The 19,280-nt window shown below is 39.1% G+C and overlaps 1 protein-coding gene across 1 annotated transcript; it reads right to left on the bottom strand.

Moving 5' to 3' along the window:
* Positions 1–208: 208 nt before the first annotated feature.
* On the bottom strand, positions 209–853 carry LOC104280709 (RNA-directed DNA polymerase from mobile element jockey-like; the record flags this gene model as incomplete). The annotated part of the gene is given in 3 exon segments (XM_009878481.1): positions 209–363; positions 366–478; positions 480–853. Coding segments are annotated over 3 exon segments (642 nt in total), but the record flags the coding sequence as incomplete, so codon positions are not given.
* Between the last annotated feature and the right edge of the window lie 18,427 nt (positions 854–19,280).

The raw sequence follows: 19,280 nt of genomic DNA, 5'->3' as shown, positions 1-19,280 counted from the left end.
GGCAGACTGCTGGCTCATATTCAGCCAGCTGTTGACGAACAGTCCCAGATCCTTTTCTGCCTGGGTTGTTGTGACCCAAGTGCAGGGCCCAGCACTTGGCTTTGTTCAACCTCATACAGTTGGCATCATCCCATCGATCCAAATTGTCCAGATCCCTCTGCAGAGCCTCCCTACTCCCAGCAGATCAACACTCCCACTGCCACTCATCTGCAAATTTACTGAGGGTGCACTCGTTCCCTTCATCCAGATCATCAATAAAGATATTAAACAAGAATGGCCCCATAACAGAGCCCTGGGGGACACCATTTGTGACCGGCCGCCAACTAGATTTAACTCCATTCATCTCCACTTTCTGGGCTTGGCCATCCAGTTTTTAACCCAGCAAAGAGTACACTTGTCTAAGCTATGAGTCGCCAGCTTCTCTAGCAGAATGCTATGGGAGACGGTGTCAAAGTCTTTACTGAAGTCCAGGTAAAGTCACAGCCTTTCCCTCATCTACTAGATGGGTCACCTCATCATAAAAGAAGCTCAGGTTGGCCAAGCAGGACCTACCTTTGAGGAACCCATGCTGGTTGGGCCTGATTCACTGGATGTCCTGCACATGCCATGTGAACGCACTCAAGATGAACCACTCCATGATCTTCCCCTGTACCAAGGTCAGACTGACAGGCTTGTAGTTATCCAGATGCTCCTTCTGGTCCTTCTTGTAGATGGTGGTTACACTGTCAATCCTCCAGCCATCTGAGACCTCCCCTGTTAACCAGGACTGCTGGTAGATGATGGAGAGTGGTTTGGCAAGCTCCTCCACCAGTTCTCTCAACACTCTTAGGTGGATCCCATCTGGCCCCATAGACTTAAGTGTGTCCAGGTAGTGTAGCAGGTCCTTAAGTGCTTACTCCTAGATTATGGGGAGCACAGCCCACTGTCCATCCCTGTCCTCCATCTCCAGGGGCTGAGTATCCTGAGGATAACCAGTCTGACTATTAAAGCCTGAGGCAAAGAAGGCATTAAGTTCCTCAGCCTTTTCCTCAGCCTTGGTGATGGTGATCCATCCCTGCATCCAATAAAGGATGGAGATTTTCCTTGCTCTCTTTTTGTTGTTAATGTATTTGTAAACCCATTTTTTATTATTTCTTATGACAGATCAGGTCCTTTCTGTTACCTACCTATGAAAACACTAGCTTTTTGCTAAGTGCATGGTAACTCCTTCCTCAGTGAAAAGAGACAAGTTATTTCAGAGTTGCTGAGGAACAAGTGTTTGAACATGGGAAGTTGCCAGGGGAACCAGCTTACTGAAAGCTTTTAGCTTAGTTGACAGTACATTAACTTGTCCTACTATTCCCTAACAATAATAAAAATAACAGCATACTCTTTAGTTCACCTCCTTTCTTGCTTCTGGCAAGTTTCCCTTAATGTTTCTGCTCTTGCTTTTTGTACATCAGTACTATCTTGCTCTTTTCACCTTTGATCTTATTGACACTTCAGCAAGTATACAATTCCAATTGTTCATACACAGAAAAAGGAAATTTAGATTCAAACAGATGTAAAGAAAAATTGCAGAGATTTTTATTTCTTTTTTCCACTCACAATCTCTTTACACAGGAATATCAAATAGAGGGTTTTGCTATTGTCTGTCCACTTTCTCCATGGTTGGCCCATTCAGCCAGCAGACAGGAGCTATTAATTTCAGTCCCAGAGATAACTTTTGGTAGTATAATATCCACAAAACACTACCCATAAAGCTAAAGTAAGATCTGTTTTTCCCAATAGTGCTTTTTATGGGAGATTTTGTAACAAAATAGATGTTTTTCCTCCAGTCTTCTACTCACTTTCCCAGCTTCAAACCTTCCTTACACTGTCCCTACTTAACAACAGTAACAAAATAAATAAAGATCATTTGCTTTTAGTATTATGTCTCTTTCTTCTCTAGAGATGGGAGACAGGGACAAATAGCTGTGCTACTTTGCCATAAGAAGTATTTCCTTCAAATTAACTAAAGTCCTTTACATAATCTATTTCCTGGTGTCTCATTCTTAGTAAGAAAAGTATCCATCCTGGGTTGCTATTCCTGATCCATCCTTTTGTAGTCTATTTTCCACATTATGTAGTTGTTTCTTGAGTTTTCACTCTCCAAACTGTAATGAACCACTATTACAGGGGAAGAAAATAAAAAGCTACTCTGAAATCTATGTCTTCTTTTGTGCTTTGTTAGACTTCCATTTTTCTGTTCAAATATACTTTGGCTATGAAAGAAACATGATGGCACTTCTGTTATGGTTATGTGGTTATTGCCATAACCCAACTGGTATGCAATTTAAATTCTTCAACTATGAGAATTTGCAACTGCAAATATAGTTCACTCCAAACTTCTATGTAAAAGCATTTAACATTTTCATTTGATGATCCTGACTCTTTGTACTTCAGCATGCTCACTGCAAGGCTACTGGCTTTTGTGCCCATCTCTGCTTCATCTCTTTTGTTACTAACACTTGCTTTCTACTTCAAGCTTTCATCCTAGGCACTACAGAGAACTGGAAAAAGTACTCAGTAAAATAGCTCCACCTCTGTAGCTAAGAATAAACACTGCTTGGAAGACTAGCTAAGCAGCTGACAGGTCTTGACCATTTCCTTTTATGCTGTTTGTGAATTGTCCCTCATGTTCTGCTCCTCATCTAATATCTATTTGCTGCGTTCATATGCTGAGCATCCGTCCTTGGGGTCAGGGGCCACTTTTCCTTATGCATGAGGGTATGAGTGAGATTATGTACTGTGAGCAAACAGCACCTTGATATGGGTGTGGGCAGTAGAGCATTAGCTCCTCTTGTTATGCAAGCTCCTGCTGTGGCCCCCATTTGCACACAGTTAGATCCCACATTGCTTGCTTTGGAAGAAGTCTCCTCTCAAATGTTTGTTTTATTTAAAGACAGAAGTCTGGAATTGAGCTTGGTGCACCACAGAACCATTTTATTACCCCATTTATTGCCTTTAAATGATCATGACAGAAGCATAAGTACCTTTTCTGTGCTCTTTTCACAAGAAAAGAAAAATGGGGCTCCGATGTTTTGTCTTTGTGTCTGGCAAGTGGAGACCTTTTAACCTACCACCCATGGGATGCTCTTTGGCAGGAGCAGCCAGTTCCCAGGCTTTGATAGGGCTTCTCTCCTGGATTTACTGGCTGGGAAAGCTATGTGCAGTGTTTTCTGTAAAATATAAAAAAAGACTTGTTTTCTTGGACATGGGTAGGAAGATGAATCCCAATCTAATTTCACACTTCTGTTGGTCTTGATATCTTCTGGAGCTATTCTGTTAATGGAGTCATTTAATATCACATATTACAGTGGTTAGCTTTTCTAGCAGTACTTACCATGTATGAACAAATATGTGGCTAATCTACATATTGTAGTCTGATAAATACACACATTAAAATGAAAAAATTCATCACAGTTGGGATATAAACAATGAGAAACTAGCATTTTTCTCCCAATAAATTTGAAGGATCAAAGAAATCTAAGTGTGTAATAATACATGAAGTCTGTTATCACCTGCTGTTTCAAGGCTTCTAAATGTGACAAAGAACGTCCAGCAAAGTTAAGAGATTCAAAAAAGAATTAGAGCTGTAAAGAACAGAACAATAAAAAAGTATTGTCTTTATCAATTTTATCTAAGTTTTAGAACAAGGCTAACCTCACTGGGTTGGTCAGCATTTGCCTTTCATGAAATCATGGATTAATTTATACATCAGAATCTCTATCTTGATTTTTCTCTTCAGAAGGAGGAAGAGACCACATAGCTGAGAGAAGAAAGAAACTCATGAAAGAGTAACTTAGGAGCATTTAGCATTCATTGTAAGTAAATGTTTTCTATGTAGCTATATTAGCTCCTCCAAAAGGAAGAATTCTGTGATAGTGAGGTTTGACTCTGGAAGAAGTCCTACTTGATGGATAGTTTGTGATCTGCAAACAATCATAACTGAATGGACAATGTGCTACAGTAACGGTCATCTTTTAATGTTCTTATGTACCTGCTAGGAAGACCTCCCGGTTGTGATCTGAGGAAGATTCTGTTCTCATGTTGTATTTGGAAATGGCTGGGATTTTCAGCAGTTTCTCCTCACTGCACTTCTGGTTAGGAGATTTTTGAGGACTGAGTTAGATTAAACTCATTTCTTCACTTAGTTCAGACTAGGAGTTTGAACCCAAGTTTCCCATGCTCCTGGGAGCAGCCAAGACACAAGAAAACATTTTTTCTTACACAGAGATAACAATGTTAGAATTGCATTGAAACTTCAAAATTCAATTACTCTATCAGAAGTTTCACTGTTATCACATCTGCCTTTCAGAGTGTACTGTGACTTTCACCTTATCAGCAATATTTCCAGTTTAATTTCTAACCTCCCTTCTTCACTGCTTTTCTCTTCAATACTTTTTCTTAGTTCCATGTTCCTAATACCATTTTTTTTGCCTTCTCCACTTTTTTTTTCTTTCTCAGTTTTCCTACCCATTTTCTTGCTGTATTTAATACTGTTTTAAATATCCTCTGTCTTGCTACTGCTGCTCTGCACGGTCCTGCTGTGCAAATTGGTACTTTAAGTGGAGGCACTTCATGTAAGTGAGTAACAGCCACCCCTGGTGGGATACTTAAAGAAACAATTGCACTAAACTGCACCTCCTGCTTTGAGTAAAAATTAGATAGAAGGGATAAAACTCGAGCTATCAGGAGATTATAATTCAAGTTTCATAGAAAGTATGAAACTATTTAAAGCCTTCAAGACCTGTAAAATTGCAAGAGGCTTTTCACTGTTAAAGGGAAAGATTAAATCTTTGCTTGGGAACACAGGCTCAAAGTCAGTGAAGCTCCACAGTGTTATTAAAATTTTACAACTCCTAAGACGCCTGTCTTGTCATCGTTAAAGATATTCTTTACTCAGTGAATTATTGTCCTCCCCTATTTTACTTGGAGTAGCCCTTAAAGTCAACTTAATTTTGATATTTTTATATCTTTTTCCCTCAGGATAGACAATAAAACTGTGATGTTTCTCTTTCAGGATTATTCATGTTTGCCTGGGACCTTTTGACAAATCCATATTTTCATTAGCAAAGCTCAGTTTGACACACTTCAGACTGATGATTTTTGCAGAAAAAAAAATCATTTCCAATAAGACTAACTTCTCGGGGACACTCATTTTTCAGGTCAAAATAAGGAAGTATCCTGTGGGTCAGTAAACGGGGTCATTGTCCACAATGTTTAGCAGCTGATGGTCAAAACCATAATCTGAAACCAATATTGGATTATTACTTTACGATGGCCTGAGGCCTGGATTTGTTCTTTGGGGTTTCTTTCAGTTTTTTTTGGTGTTAGGTTTTGGGAGGTTTTTGGTTGGTTGATTGGTTGAGTTTTTTTCTGAATACCCTTAACTTCTCCCTGCAGTGGAATTAGATAATGTTCTTTGTATATAGCTCAGAAATTAGAGTACTTTGGTGGCATAATTCCATTATCCCATTTTGTCTAGTGATATCTAAATGGAAAATATGAACATTATAGAATCATAGAATGTCTTAGGTTGGAAGGGATGTTAGAGATCATCTAATACAACTTCCCTGCTATGGGCAGAGATACTCTTAACTAGACTGGGTTGCTCAAGGCCTCATCCAACCTGGCCCTGAACACTGCCAGAGACAAGGTTTCCAGAACTGCTCTGAGCAATCTATTCCAGAGTCTTGCCACCGTTGTACTGAAGAATTTCTTCCTAAGATCCAATCTAAACCTGTTCTTCATTTTAAATCCATTTCTTCTTGTCCTATGGCTGGACACTCTCTTAAAAATTCCCTCCCCAGATTTCCTGTAGGTTCCCTTCAGGTATTGGAAGGCAGCTATTAGGTCCCCTGGAATCTTCTCTTCTCCAGGCTGACCAGTCCCAGGTCCCTCAGCCTGTCCTCATAGCAGAGGTGCTCCAGCCCTTGGATCATCTTTGTGGCCTCCTCTGAACATGCTCCAATAGATCCACGTCCCTCTTATGATGGGGACACCAGAACTGGACGCAATATTCAAGGTGAGGTCTCACAAGAGCAGAGTAAAAGGGGAGAATCACCTCTCTTGACCTGCTGGCTGCGCTTCTCTTGATACATCCCAGGATGCTGTTGGCCTTCTGGGCTGCATGAGTGCACTGACGGGTCATGTTGAGCTTCTCATCTATCAACAACTCCAAATCCTTCTCTTCAGGGCTACTCTCAACCCACTCTGTGCCCAGTTTGTATTTGTGCCTGGGATTGGCCCAACCCAGGTGCAGGACCTTGCACTTTGACTTGTTGAACCTCATGCAGGAGAAAATAGTATAGCAATAAAAAAGCTTATTAAGGGAGAGAAGAGAGCATAAAAGAGAAGTTCATACTAATTATGAACAGCTTCCTAGCAATATAGTGTAGTCTCTGATTTATGTTACCAAAGGTGAGGTACGGTTTCAATATTTCTCATAGCATTATTAGAATGATGGATTACTTATTTTGCTGTTGCAATTTTAGTAATTGCACAGAGCTAGGGTAAAATCCATTCCTCGGACTCACTCTGGAGATAAACGCATGATTAACTGTGGCCATTTTGACATCACAGAAGTGCTGTTTTTTCCTTTCTCTATAAACAGGAACCCAAACTTATTTTTGTTCAGAGAAACTCACTTTCTGTATAAACTAAGTCAAGATTCCACACAACTTCCAGATTTGACACCTGAATGGCACATAGTAGGTAGACCACTGTCCATGAAGAAAGTAGTTAGTTTGCATATTTTTACTTTATTTATCAGACAAGAGTAGCTATATTTCATTATAAGCTTAGAGGTGGCCTTTCAAAGGAGGTGAAGCAGGATTTACTTAAGCATACTGTTTTATGCTGAACAACTTGCTTATTTTTAACATTTGTTGATCTGAAGATGAAAAATAGAATAAAAATATGTTGCACATTCTTTATAGTAATAAAACCCCACATTTATTAGAATACAAATTTTAGGAAAAATCCACTAGTGGCATTAAGAATGAAATTATATTAAAATTTGCAAGTTATTTTCTAGTATTTGATTGATATAAATAAAGCTCACAGGAAAAAATATGTAGCTAGAGATAAAAAAGGAAAATAAGTATGCCACAATGATTTGTCAGCATTTCAACCTTTGTTGCATGTTGTGTTAAAGATGAAAATGTCTGATTTAGTAAAAATGATAAAATAAATTATGTTCTAAAGACAATGATGCAAGTACTAATATTTGGCAAAAAGATTTTTTCTTAAATTCCATCTCAAAAACTAATTTAGCAAAACTGGATAGAACTCCAATTAAACTAGGATGTGACTCTAGCTCAAATTGTTTTGAAGTTTCTGCTGGTCAGAAGGGTGAAAAATGAGTGTGTCAGAACATAGGTGAATCTCTGAACATAGGTTTGGGGAACATTGATGACTAAGACCAAATTTGCATTATTAATTGCAAGATGGGATATGCTGCCAGCCAGCTCCGTCAGTTGGCCTCTGTATTGTTAATGTGTGCCATGTATGCAGCTTTTAAATATTTATTGCAGTTGGGGGATAAAGAGTAAATTTCTCATGATTTGTAATTGTGCGAATATGTATGTGTGATTTTCCTCTGAAGTGGGTGCTTTGCCATGTCACTTCTAATTACAGGTCTTTAGTTTTCCAATTTCTTAGCGTGTTCTTTAGCTTAGAAGTAGCCAATGTGAGGCAATTTATTAGAATCAGTTCATCTTTAACAGAGGGTTGAAAGAGTCATAGGTATCCTTGCCTAGTGTAAAGGTCCATCGACAAGTGTCAAGCTTGTTAAACAGAGAAGGGGAATCATTATGCATTAATCATGTTAAATCATTTCCTGAAAACTCTTGTGAATGTTGAGAGACATTAGCCTACTGTTAATTCACAGAGCTGTCTGTCATTATGTGGAACTCCTGGAGACCTGAATGACATAACAGAGTAGTCCAAAGAGCAGGAGCTCAGCTCTTGAGTGTACAAAGAGGGGACAAACGAAGTACTGGATTCACCTTGCTGGCTTTCACAGGGATTCTGCATCTGGGCCAGAGACTTGCCTCTGAAATTCAAGTACAATTGGCCCGGTGTCCCTGGCGACAGGGAGGCTGGATTAAAATGATCTCTAAGGTCCCTTCCAGCTTAGGCTATTCTATGATTCTATGATTTTTTTTGGTCACAGTACAGTTCTGGGCAACAGAACTTGCAGCCAAGTGTAGTGCTGTGCTGGCTTCTAGTGCAAGAATAGGGCAACCTGCTCAGGGGTTCATGTGACCTGTGCTACAGAGACTCGTTGCTCAAATGGGCTTCTCTTCTGAAGTCTGCTTAGGAGGTTGAAATGTTTTGTATGGGCCTGAGATTAAGCCTTAAACTTGAGGTAATGTGAAAGCGCTGGCTTAATAAGTTGTTGACATTTGAAACATTTTCAAACAAAAACATGTTGACATTTTCTTAAAAATATGTCATAACTCTCTTGGCATTGTTGCTGCAGTGAGCTTGGATGATTACGTGTTCCAGGCACTTTCGAAATCAAGTAGCTCAAAGAGAGTTCAAGCTGTGTCCTCTGATTTCTACAGCTTTTCATCCTAAATTTCAGTTTCTTTAAAAAGAAATTGCTCCTAAACTGTTCCATTAGCCTAAGCGACATGGATGCTTACCGGATAAATTGCAGATGAAGACAGTGTGAAAAGCAGTGAATATTAGCAGGAGGAAGAATCAACAAAGAAATACAATAATGGAACTTCCCAGAGAGATGAGATACAAAAGGAAGAATGGGTACAATTTTCTTCTGTAGCCAGGAAACAAATGTAATTGAGCTACATTGATCCTGCAGGATTTTTTATTTCTTTAAAGCAGAACTGCATACTTAGACATTTACTCCTAGTATCTGTTTTCTGTTGCAGGCGGTGTATGTGAGGTACTACAACTGAAAATATGGTAATGGCAGTCTCCTCATTAGGACTGCCTGATGTACCCTCGTCTCCTGGCCATGTTGTCAGCAGAGGGAAGATTCCAGGTTTTTTTGCAGGGATTGTGTCCAGCTCTGAAAAAAACAAATGAAAGAAATAGATAGATAGATAGATAGATAGACAGATACACACATACATACATGCATACATACATACATACATACATACATACATACGATAGGCATATATACACATCTATATATATATATATGTGTAAATAAATTCCCATAGCTGAAGGTGTAACTGTAGAACGATTTCTTTTAGCTGGATCTTTTTATGTTTGAGCTATAAAAGCCCCTATAAATTGAGCCTCCTTGTTAGTTATTCTACTGCAAGAAAAATACTTTCTCTAAAGAATATATAATACATGTTACTGAGGAAAATTCCCTCTAAAGAAAGTATGATTTTTTTTAGTTCAATTGCAAACAGAGATGATCAAATCCTAGTCAAGCTAAGTGCAGAACAGTAAATTATAGCAAAGCGTGACTAATTTTTTTCTGTAGATGGAAATCAGTTGTTGGATAATAATAATTATGAATAGATTTGTATTTAACAGCTCTATTAAGGCATTATCAATTCTCTCAATTCCTCTCCTATGTAGTGTCTAAGTGCTGGTGGCAAATTACCATTCAGCAAAAAGACAGACAGCAGTGAATAACAGCAGTGGCAACACAGCTTTTTAACATGAGTATTGTAACTGAAGATGTCTTGATGTTGAATTATTGGCCAATTCTGATCTCTTATTCACCAGGCATGGAATTTGCAAGCAGCAGTTGCCAGCTAAATACAAGTGGATGTAAACATCTTCAAAAGAGGCCTGAATGTGGGTCTAGACTCTCTGTAACGTGTATGGGAGGAGATAATGACCCAAAAATGACATAAATGACAGCGAACACAAGTGGTTAACACCAGAAGTCTCAAAAGAGGCAGAAATGATAGTAAAAGGTCATAAGCTGGTGTCAACAGACTCATTTCCCTCTCTTTTAGGTGCTGTGGCTCTGCCTTTCAAAACCCTACATTTCCAGTGAGTGGGAAGAGGAGGTAATGATGATTGCCGCTTTATCTAGTAGCTTAGGAGTTAAAAGTTACGTGGGGTTAAAGTACATTTTCATGTAAGAATGTAAAATTAACATGTTCCGTCCTGGGGACAGCTCAGGAATTGTAGATTTTCTGTTTGCTATTTCCAGCTATGCTCAAAAGCCATTGATGATCAGTTCTGTCTCTTCAGCTTGGATGTCTATGTTTACAAAGACAACAGATCTCCAAAAACACCTGCTGTTCACTATAGATTATAGAAGCATTTTAGACATTTTCTTTAAGGAACTACATACATTAGGAGTCTAAAATTTAAGTGTATCCTGGATACCCAGAAATTTTACCATCTCCACAATAAGCAACAGTTGATCAGAATTTACAAGACTAACAGTTTTGACTCTAAGCTCCCAAAGAGTGAGTTAGAAAAAAAAAAAAAAAGAGGCAGTTTTACACTGCCTTGTAAGAATGGATGGAGCTGAAATTTTTAGCACATATTTCAAAGACCTGTCTGGAACTCTGCACTCCACGCCAGTTGCAGACATAACTGAGAGGATCTGAATAGAGCTGGAAGTGATTTCAGTGATGACAATTGCCTTACAATCACAGCACTTTTCCTTCACTTACTTAAATGCCTGCTCCAATATTAAATTTTCATGGGAATTAGAGCAAATCTTAGGCTCACGGTGTGATTTTTAACTAGAACCCTCCATTTTGACTATTTCTTTTCTGTGGTGAGTAACAGCACTTTGCTTTCTGCCTTTGTGCTGTGTCTTTCTCCCAGTCTCTTTGTCACAAGTTTGTAACCGTTTTCTCAGATGCTGACCTTCAATTACAGATGACCAGAACTGATGCTGTCAATGGGCTTTAGGTGAATTTATTCCTGCACAAAGCTCATAGATAAACCGTGGATGAAAGGTTCACCAACCCATTAATTCTTCAGCATCCATGAATATGAGAAAGCAAGATAGAACTGACCCTAGGGATAAGTAAAACATTTGTTTTGCTCCTTCTAAAACTTTTGAAAATAAAATGTTTCAGAATGAAAAAATTTCAAAAATATCTTGGAATAGGATCTCAGAGGAAAGATATTACTTTTACAGTCATGAGTTCCACACACTATATCACTCTGAAATGACTCGCACAGCATCTGCTGTCCTGGCACAGGCTGTGAATCAGATGCTTTCAATCAAGCATATGCTGATAGAAAAACCCACACCTGCAAGAAGACACGCATGGTTATGTTGAGTTAACCACAGGGACACTGAAAGAGGTGTTGAATTCTAGGCGGGTATTAGCAAAATCTCTCTAACTGTCACCTAGTACTGCTGAAAATGCAGTTTGACAAGTTTTCCTTTAGATTTACTAATTTCAAGACTGCAGTGGGAGCTCTTTCAATTAAGAAAACAAAATTATAATAATAAAACACCCATGCTGAACAACAAAGTACTATTTTCATAATGAAAGCAACTTATACCTGAAGATCTAATCTACTTGGGTTCAGAATGTATGAGAATTATAGATATCCAAGGGCTCCAAAAAAGATTCTCTGTCTTGTGGGCTGTGAAGCAAATGACAGGAAATTGAAACAAAAAGAATCTTCCTGACGGAAAACAAAACAAAGAATTCACAGCAATATTTAAACAGATTCAACATTCATTAATATGAGTAATTTGAAAGATTTGAGGATTTAAATCAATATTTCCTAGAGAGATTTGGGTTTCTATCTTTGATACATGTTGGGTATTTCACAGTTTCACTGTCACAGCCATTCATGTTTCTGCACTTATTGTTTACAGTTGCTTTTATTTATTGCAAATGCACATTCAGATTTTACTTTTTACAGAATCACCTGAGGTTATAACTTATATTCTTGTTATGGTTTTATTTTCTTGCTTATTGTCTTGTCTGAATACTGATTAATTTTCTAGGACTCAGTTTTAGCAAGACTTGATGATATGTTACAAAAATGTAGAGAATTTTCTCTTATTCTGGTAGTGGACTTAAATTGGTCCATATTCTAGCTCCTTTCAATGCTCTAACTCATCCCTTCTGGCTACTCTTAGTCCTCTTGAAGCCCCAGAGGTTCAGAGATAAATATATATTGCTTCCCTATTTGGCAAAACACTGTGAAAGATGAGGCAGAGTCTGATTTCCACCAGTAATGTAGTCTTACACTGTATTTTTGTCTTACATTTAGGATAAGAATACTATTGTGTGCTAGTTCCAACACTGTACTGAAGTTTTTGTGAGGCTGACCAAGCAGCTCCCTCCTACATACCAGCATGACATGCCAATTTCTGCTAAGATGCTGTTTTTAGCCCAGTACTTCAAATTAATTTCCCATTCTTTCATGTTACACCTCAAAAATGTGAAAGTCCTGGTTAAAGTCCTGGACTTTTACTTAGAATATCATTCTAGAATATTGTTAAAATCTCCTTTCGCATTTACCAGTCCCCCTCAAAGAATTTATGATATTTATTTGGTGACAGTCTAGTAATGGGCACAGTTGCACTGCAGTTCAGAGTAGCACCCCAGGGGCTCATGCCACTGACTCACAAAAGAGTTAAGTCAGGAACACATCAACTGAGGTGTTATTCACAATCCAAACCAGTAAGCAAGATATAGAAGGATGTGATGCAAACACATGATTTGTATTCATTCTGCTGTCATCAGCTATTGAAAATTAACTAATAATAAGCTTGCTATAACTCCTCTGTTCAATGGGGAGCAAGGAATTTTAGCCAGGAATCTTTCAATCTAAGAAAAATAAGAGCTGTTGGCAGGACTCTCTCCACAAAGTTTCCATTGGTTTAGCATTAGTTTCCAACTTTTCTCTGAAATGATTCTACTTTTCATGTCAATTGCAGCTTGAACCTGGTTATTTTCATGGGTGTTGACAAGAGGTTGTTGTTATATAAAAGGGTCATTTTGACGGAGGAACTATCTTCTATGCCCTCTGTCTCACTAGTCTCAATTATTTTGTTGTTATTCTCATTGGTTATTACCTGGAGACAGCAAATTTGTTGCTCTTCAACCTTTTGTTTATTTGGGTTTGTTCTAGTGTTTCAGGTGCTCTACAAATGGTTGAAAGCATCTAGAGATCAGGAGAGACATCTTGTTCTGTCTGTCGTTGCTCGTAGCTGTGCAAAGCACAGGCATTCTCTTCCCATGCACGGAGAGCACTTGTACCTTCTCCACCACAGCAAGAGCTGTCACATCTCTCTGGTTCACAAGATCTGCGGAGAGAAAAATCTTTCTAATTTATTCATTTGCCACCTAAAACCTGTGTGAAGGATTCTAGATGCTGTATACCCCTCTGTTCTCTTCCTTCCACGGGCAGCAGAGCAGTGAAAAAGGACATGCATTCAGTATCAACAAACGGAATGAGTTAACGTGAAGCTAACCTCAGCAACAAATCATTAGCCATTGGGAACAACACAGGGTCAGAATAGGAAAGGACTACAAGCATGAGATAATCTCTTTTAAGGCTGTCTGCTCTCTCAGGATTTACAGGAAGGTTTGAGTTTCTTCTTGGTACTCTTTCACCCCTTCTTACACTTGTTTTAAACTTCAATGATGCGGACACGAGAAATGCTATCACACCCAGCCACTCATTCCCAGTAACAACATTGTACTACAGCAACATTATAATCCTGAATTTTCTGACAGACACGACTGCTGAAAACTGGGCATTACTTTTCAAGGCTGAGTTGACCGAGAAATGGCTTACACTGATTGCCATCTTTTTATGTCATTTAAACACACATGGGCAACAGGACCGTTGAGAAGGATGACACAGAAATGGGAGGAACTGCATGGCTTTGTAGAGAGGGAGCTGCAAGATAGTGCTTATTAACAAGGCAGTACAGGACTAATTCTTGCAACCTTCCCACGAATATAAGTGGACCTGATTAACAGTAGTCAGTAATGACTGCGCCTATTAAGACAGAGTGGGAGTTAACCACCTGCATGTCTTTTGTGGTGGTACAGTGGTGACAGCAAAGACTTCAAATTGGTAACTCTTTCTTTAAAAATACCTATATTATTCTCCGTTAAGAAATAAAATGATGGCTTGTGGGGACAAGACAGGTTTTTCAAAACTAAAATGTACTGGAGTTGTGGTTTAATCCCATTTGGCAAGCAAGCATCATGCAGGCACTTGCTCACTCCTCCCCGCTCCCAGGTGGAATGGGGAGGGGAATCAGAAAAAAATAGTAAAACTCATGAGTTGAGATAAGAACAGTTTGATGATAATAATGACAACAATGATAATAAAAATAATAATTATTATTAATCATTATTATTAATAATTAATAATAATAACAATAACAACAAAAAGAGAGGAAAATGAAACTCAAGAAATAGAGCTTGATGCACAATGCATCACTGAGCAACACCCACCCAGACTCCAAACAGCAATCGGCTCCCCCAGCCAACTTCCCCCAGGTTCATATACAAGGTGTGTCATCCTATGGTATGGAATATTCTTTTGGATAGTTTGGGTCAGCTGTCCTGACCACGCTCCCTCCCAGCTTCTTATGCACCTCCTCGCTGGCAGAGCATGGGAAATCGAGAAGTCCTTAATTTACGATAAGCACTACTTAGCAAAAACTAAAACACCAGTGTGTTATCAACAGTATTGTCCTACTAAATCCAAACCACAGCACTGTACCAGCTATTAGCAAGAAAATTAATTCTATTCTACCCTAAACCAGGACATCTAGGTAACTTGCAACAGAATCAGAGGAGTGCTGGATTAGGTGAGGAGATGCAGAAATCCGTGGTTCTCTTCAAGGGAGAGAAATATTGTGGAAGAAAGGAGGGAGAAGAAGTATCCAACATCTTTTCTGAACAGGATCATCCAACCGACCCTCCCTTCTAAGTAAGGTAAAAAGGAACTAGGAAGTGAATATACACTCTTCATCTCACTGCCATAAAGGCACCTTCGAACTGTAGTCCCTTCTATATTAAAAAAGAAAAGAACAAATTTTGCAAACATAGTTTGTCAGCAAACATTTAACTCAAATTCTTGATGTCAAGTGATGCAGAATGCAATGGGAAATCAGACAAACTGAGACTCCTTCCCGCCATTGCAGGTGTATGTGAAACACATGGATTTTCTCTATTTAAATTCCTGACAGCTACTCAGTGTCACCATATTCTTCCAAACGTTGTAAAAATATGTTGTAAATTGGAATGAAGAATTGCAAAAAAAAAAAAAAAGATAAATTATTTTCAGGATAGCAAGAGAACTAAATTGCCAGGAAAAGGCTGTTTCATACAGACCTTTTGGCACAATACTTCTTCATCAGAGGTGATGCTTTTATCACAGATGACATGTTGTTTCCCTTGGGAAGCTATAGGGGTGCCATGACCAAGGTCTTTTGCCTGACCCAAATATCAGTGCAAGTCCATGCATTTAGAAAGCACTAGTTACTCTTTAGAAGGCATGAAACATAATGTTCCTAAAGAGGCAATCTGTGCTACTTGTTATTACACAAAATACAGATTACGTACATATGTGTAAAGTCATAATTTAAATTTGTTGCAGAAAAGAAAAGACCTCCAATTCTCTGGCAATGAAATATGAAAGAGAAGCCTGAAAGATAACATTTATTTAAGAATTAGTGCATACTCTTCTAAAATGGGAACGACAAACAAAAATATGTAGTTAGTAATACAGTTTCATTTGCATTAGAAAAGTCATGCTGTTCATTTTCTTTAGGAAGAATAGTACGACTTCAGAAGATGCAGTGTAATTTCCAAATATCACTTGTGTTTAGGAAGTAACTACTGAGATTCGACTTCAGGCCAAGACTATGGATCTTGCTGGATCTGATCCCACAGTCATCACTGAAACCCTCTGTTACATATGCCCACTATTAATGTCCCTCCACACTTGCAGTGACCTGTATCATCTATGCTTCAGCCACTTTTTAATTGACTTCCCTCTTGTCCCATTTACATCCTCTCTAGGTCTGTTTGTAACATCCTGGTGAAATAAAGCATATATGTATAGACACAATTAAGCAACAGTTCTCAAGGAAGAGTACTGGATTAATTGAACATTGTATATATTTGGTAATGCAATAACACATCTGATTTCATTTACTTCTATCCCTTGATTCCTTTTTTGAAATACATTCCAAAGTTTAATTTAGACTGGTAAACTACCTGTGTGATATGTATTCTCTTTGTTACATAAAGGAAGCTGCTATTTTTTAGTTAGCTTTTTTTATTCAAACTCCATGGCTATGATCTTAGAGCTTTTGATATCTAATGAAGACTTGTTTGTGTTATGTCCTTACATAAGGAAAGCAAGAAAATAAAAATCCCAATTAATAATCCCTAGCTTAATGTGATAAAGATTTTTTTAAAAAATTAATTGATGCTATTTGGTTTCATAAAAAGAAATGTCTTCTCTTTTATGGTCCATGAGATAAACTTCAATTTCTCTGAGGAGGAAAAAAACCTATTTGGATTACTGAATTGATAGTCTTATAGCCATACCAGAAGTCTCTAAATAGACACTCCTGATTCTCTGTCTTTATTTCCTCTGACCTGAGCAATTGGGGTCAAATGCCTTGTAATCTCATGGATTTAGGCTTGGAGGAGGACCATTGATCTAGCAGTCAACGCTCCAAATCTGATTAAACACTGGCAGAACTGATCAAGCTTTCAGAAGACTTAGGGAGGTTATTTCAAGCAATTTGACAGGGCACATACAACAGCCGTTAGTGACAAACCCAATATAAAATAAAAAGCATTACAAAGATTTGACTGGCATCAAGTTATACCGCAGCAATTCAATAGGCATTTTCTTCTTTCCTTAGGCCACAGTGCTGCTGGTGTGCAAAATTTCATGAAAATGCTATCTCTTGATTCATATCTCTAACTGCTAACAAGTTTATAGGTAGCCAAGAACGCTATTGACATTTTTCATGTGTCTGAAAAATTATTTGATTTAGAAGTAGGTACTTCTTATGAAAATGTAATAATAGCAATAGCACAAAAATATAGAATCAGATGCCCTGAAATATCAAGCTTCTTTTGTGATAGTATTCCTGAAAATGTAGAAGAAAGCTGGAGTCTGCCTTTGGAATACTACCACTTTTGAAAACCTCTGCTTTGCTCTATCTGAAGAGATGTGAATTCACTCCTGATGCTTTCCAAAGCTATTTTGGATTAGTTTAATCATTATTTGAACTCATTCTATGTGCAAAGATCTGGGTGAATACTGGGTGAACTGAGTGAATACTCTAGTCACAACAGCATGTTGAGGTTTGTGCTCTTGATAGCAATTCCTTCACACTTGTTATTGAATATGATTCTTATGCATGCTGTTCTGTCTGAGCAGTTAAGGTTGCTCCTAACTTACAGCTTAAACACTTTCAGTCCCTGCTCTAGGCAATAATGTGCCTTTAGGTAAACCAGATTAAAACCAAGAAAAAGGTACTAGGCAATTAGGTGCTTGGTAGGAGACCTTGATTCATTTTCCTCAAGCAGACAAGGAATTTTAACCAAAACTTCTGATACTGAGACCCTAAGCTTGTCATCTATGTCCTAGGTTAAGCTAGCCCCTTCATTCCTAGCCTCTGCTTAGCTATCAGTCAGCTGAAATCTTGCGTTCACTAAGTGCTATTTCGGAATTTCATTTCACAAAAAAATCAACCAAACCCAAACCAACATTTTTCCTGCAGTCTTTGTCATAATCGTTTTATTTTAGTACATGGCACATCCTCAGGTCTGTACACATCATATCCAGCTCCAAAATCATAGAATTATAGAATCAATCAACAGTTTCAGTTGGAAGAGACTTTCAAGATCACTAAGTCCAACCTTTGTCCTGGTCCTATCAACACCACTAAACCACATCCCTCAGCACAACATCCACACGTCTCTGAAACGCCTCCAGGGATGGTGAATCAACCACCTCCCTGGGCGGCCTGTTCCAATGGCTGACAACCCTATCAGTAAAGAAATTCTTCCGAATATCCAGTTTGAACCTCCCCTGGTGCAACTTAAGGCCATTTCCCCTTGCACTATCACTCACTACTCGGGAGAGCAAACCAACCTCTGTCTTGCTACAACCTCCTTTCAGATAGTTGTGGAGACCTATAAGAGACTCCTAAGTCTTCTCTTCTCCAGATTAAACAGTCCCAAATGAGTCAGCTGTTCCTCGCATGACACACGTTCCAAATCCTTTTACTAGCTTTGCAGCCCACCTCTGTACCCTGTCCAGCACCTCAATGTCCCTCTTGTAGTGAGGGGCCCAAAACTGGACACAGTACTCGAGGTGAGACGTAGAGTGACATGATCACCCCCCCGCTCCTGCTGACAGCATCATTCCTGATACAGGCCTGGATGCTGTTGGCCTTCTTGGCCACCTGGGCACACTGCTGGCTCATGTTCATCCGGCACTCATGTCCACCAGTACTCCCAGGTCCCTCTCCATCTAGCAGCTCTCAAGCCACTCCTCCCCAAGCCTGTAGCACTGCCTGGGGTTGTGGCCAAAGTGCAGGACCTGGCATTTGGCCTTATTGAAACTCATGGAATTTGCTTGGTTCAGTGATCCAGCCTGTCTAGATCCCTTTGGATAGCCTCCCTACCCTCAAGCAGATCGACACTTCCACCCAGCTTGATGTCATCTGCAAACTTATAAAGGGTGCACTCTGTCCCCTCATCCAAATTGTTGATGAAAATGTGAAAGAGGACTGGTCCCAGCACTGAGCCCTGAGGAACACCACTCATGACCAATGACTGGATTTAGCGCCATTGACCACAACTTTTTGGACTCAACTGTCTAACCAGTTTTTCACCCAGCGAAGTGTATACCCATCCAAGCCAAGAACAATCAATTTCTCTGTGAGAAAACTGTGGGCAGCAGTGTCGAATGCCTTAGTAAAGTCAAGCTAAACGACATCCACAGCCTTTCCTTCACCAACCAGCAGGTCACCCAGTCATAGAAGGAGATCAGGTTTGTTAAACAGAACCTGCCATTCACAAACCCATGCTGACTGGATCTGATTACCTGGTTGTCTTGCATGTGCTGCGTAATGGAACTCAGGATGGTCTACTCCATCACCTTCCCTGGAACTGAAGTCAAATTGAAAGGCTTGTAATTTCCTGGATCATCCTTGACCATAAGAGATAAAATCTAGAAAACATCGACCAGTGAAGAATGTTCAGGTAGCTCATGGCAGCATTATAAGGTGAATTGATCTCTCACTGCAGCTTGATGCATCCTGTAGCTTCATC

Source organism: Apaloderma vittatum, unplaced genomic scaffold (assembly GCF_000703405.1).
Source record: "Apaloderma vittatum isolate BGI_N311 unplaced genomic scaffold, ASM70340v1 scaffold710, whole genome shotgun sequence".
In the NCBI taxonomy this organism is placed as follows: domain Eukaryota; kingdom Metazoa; phylum Chordata; class Aves; order Trogoniformes; family Trogonidae; genus Apaloderma; species Apaloderma vittatum.
Note: the sequence above shows the minus strand (reverse complement) of the source record. Positions and strands in the feature narration are given on the sequence as shown.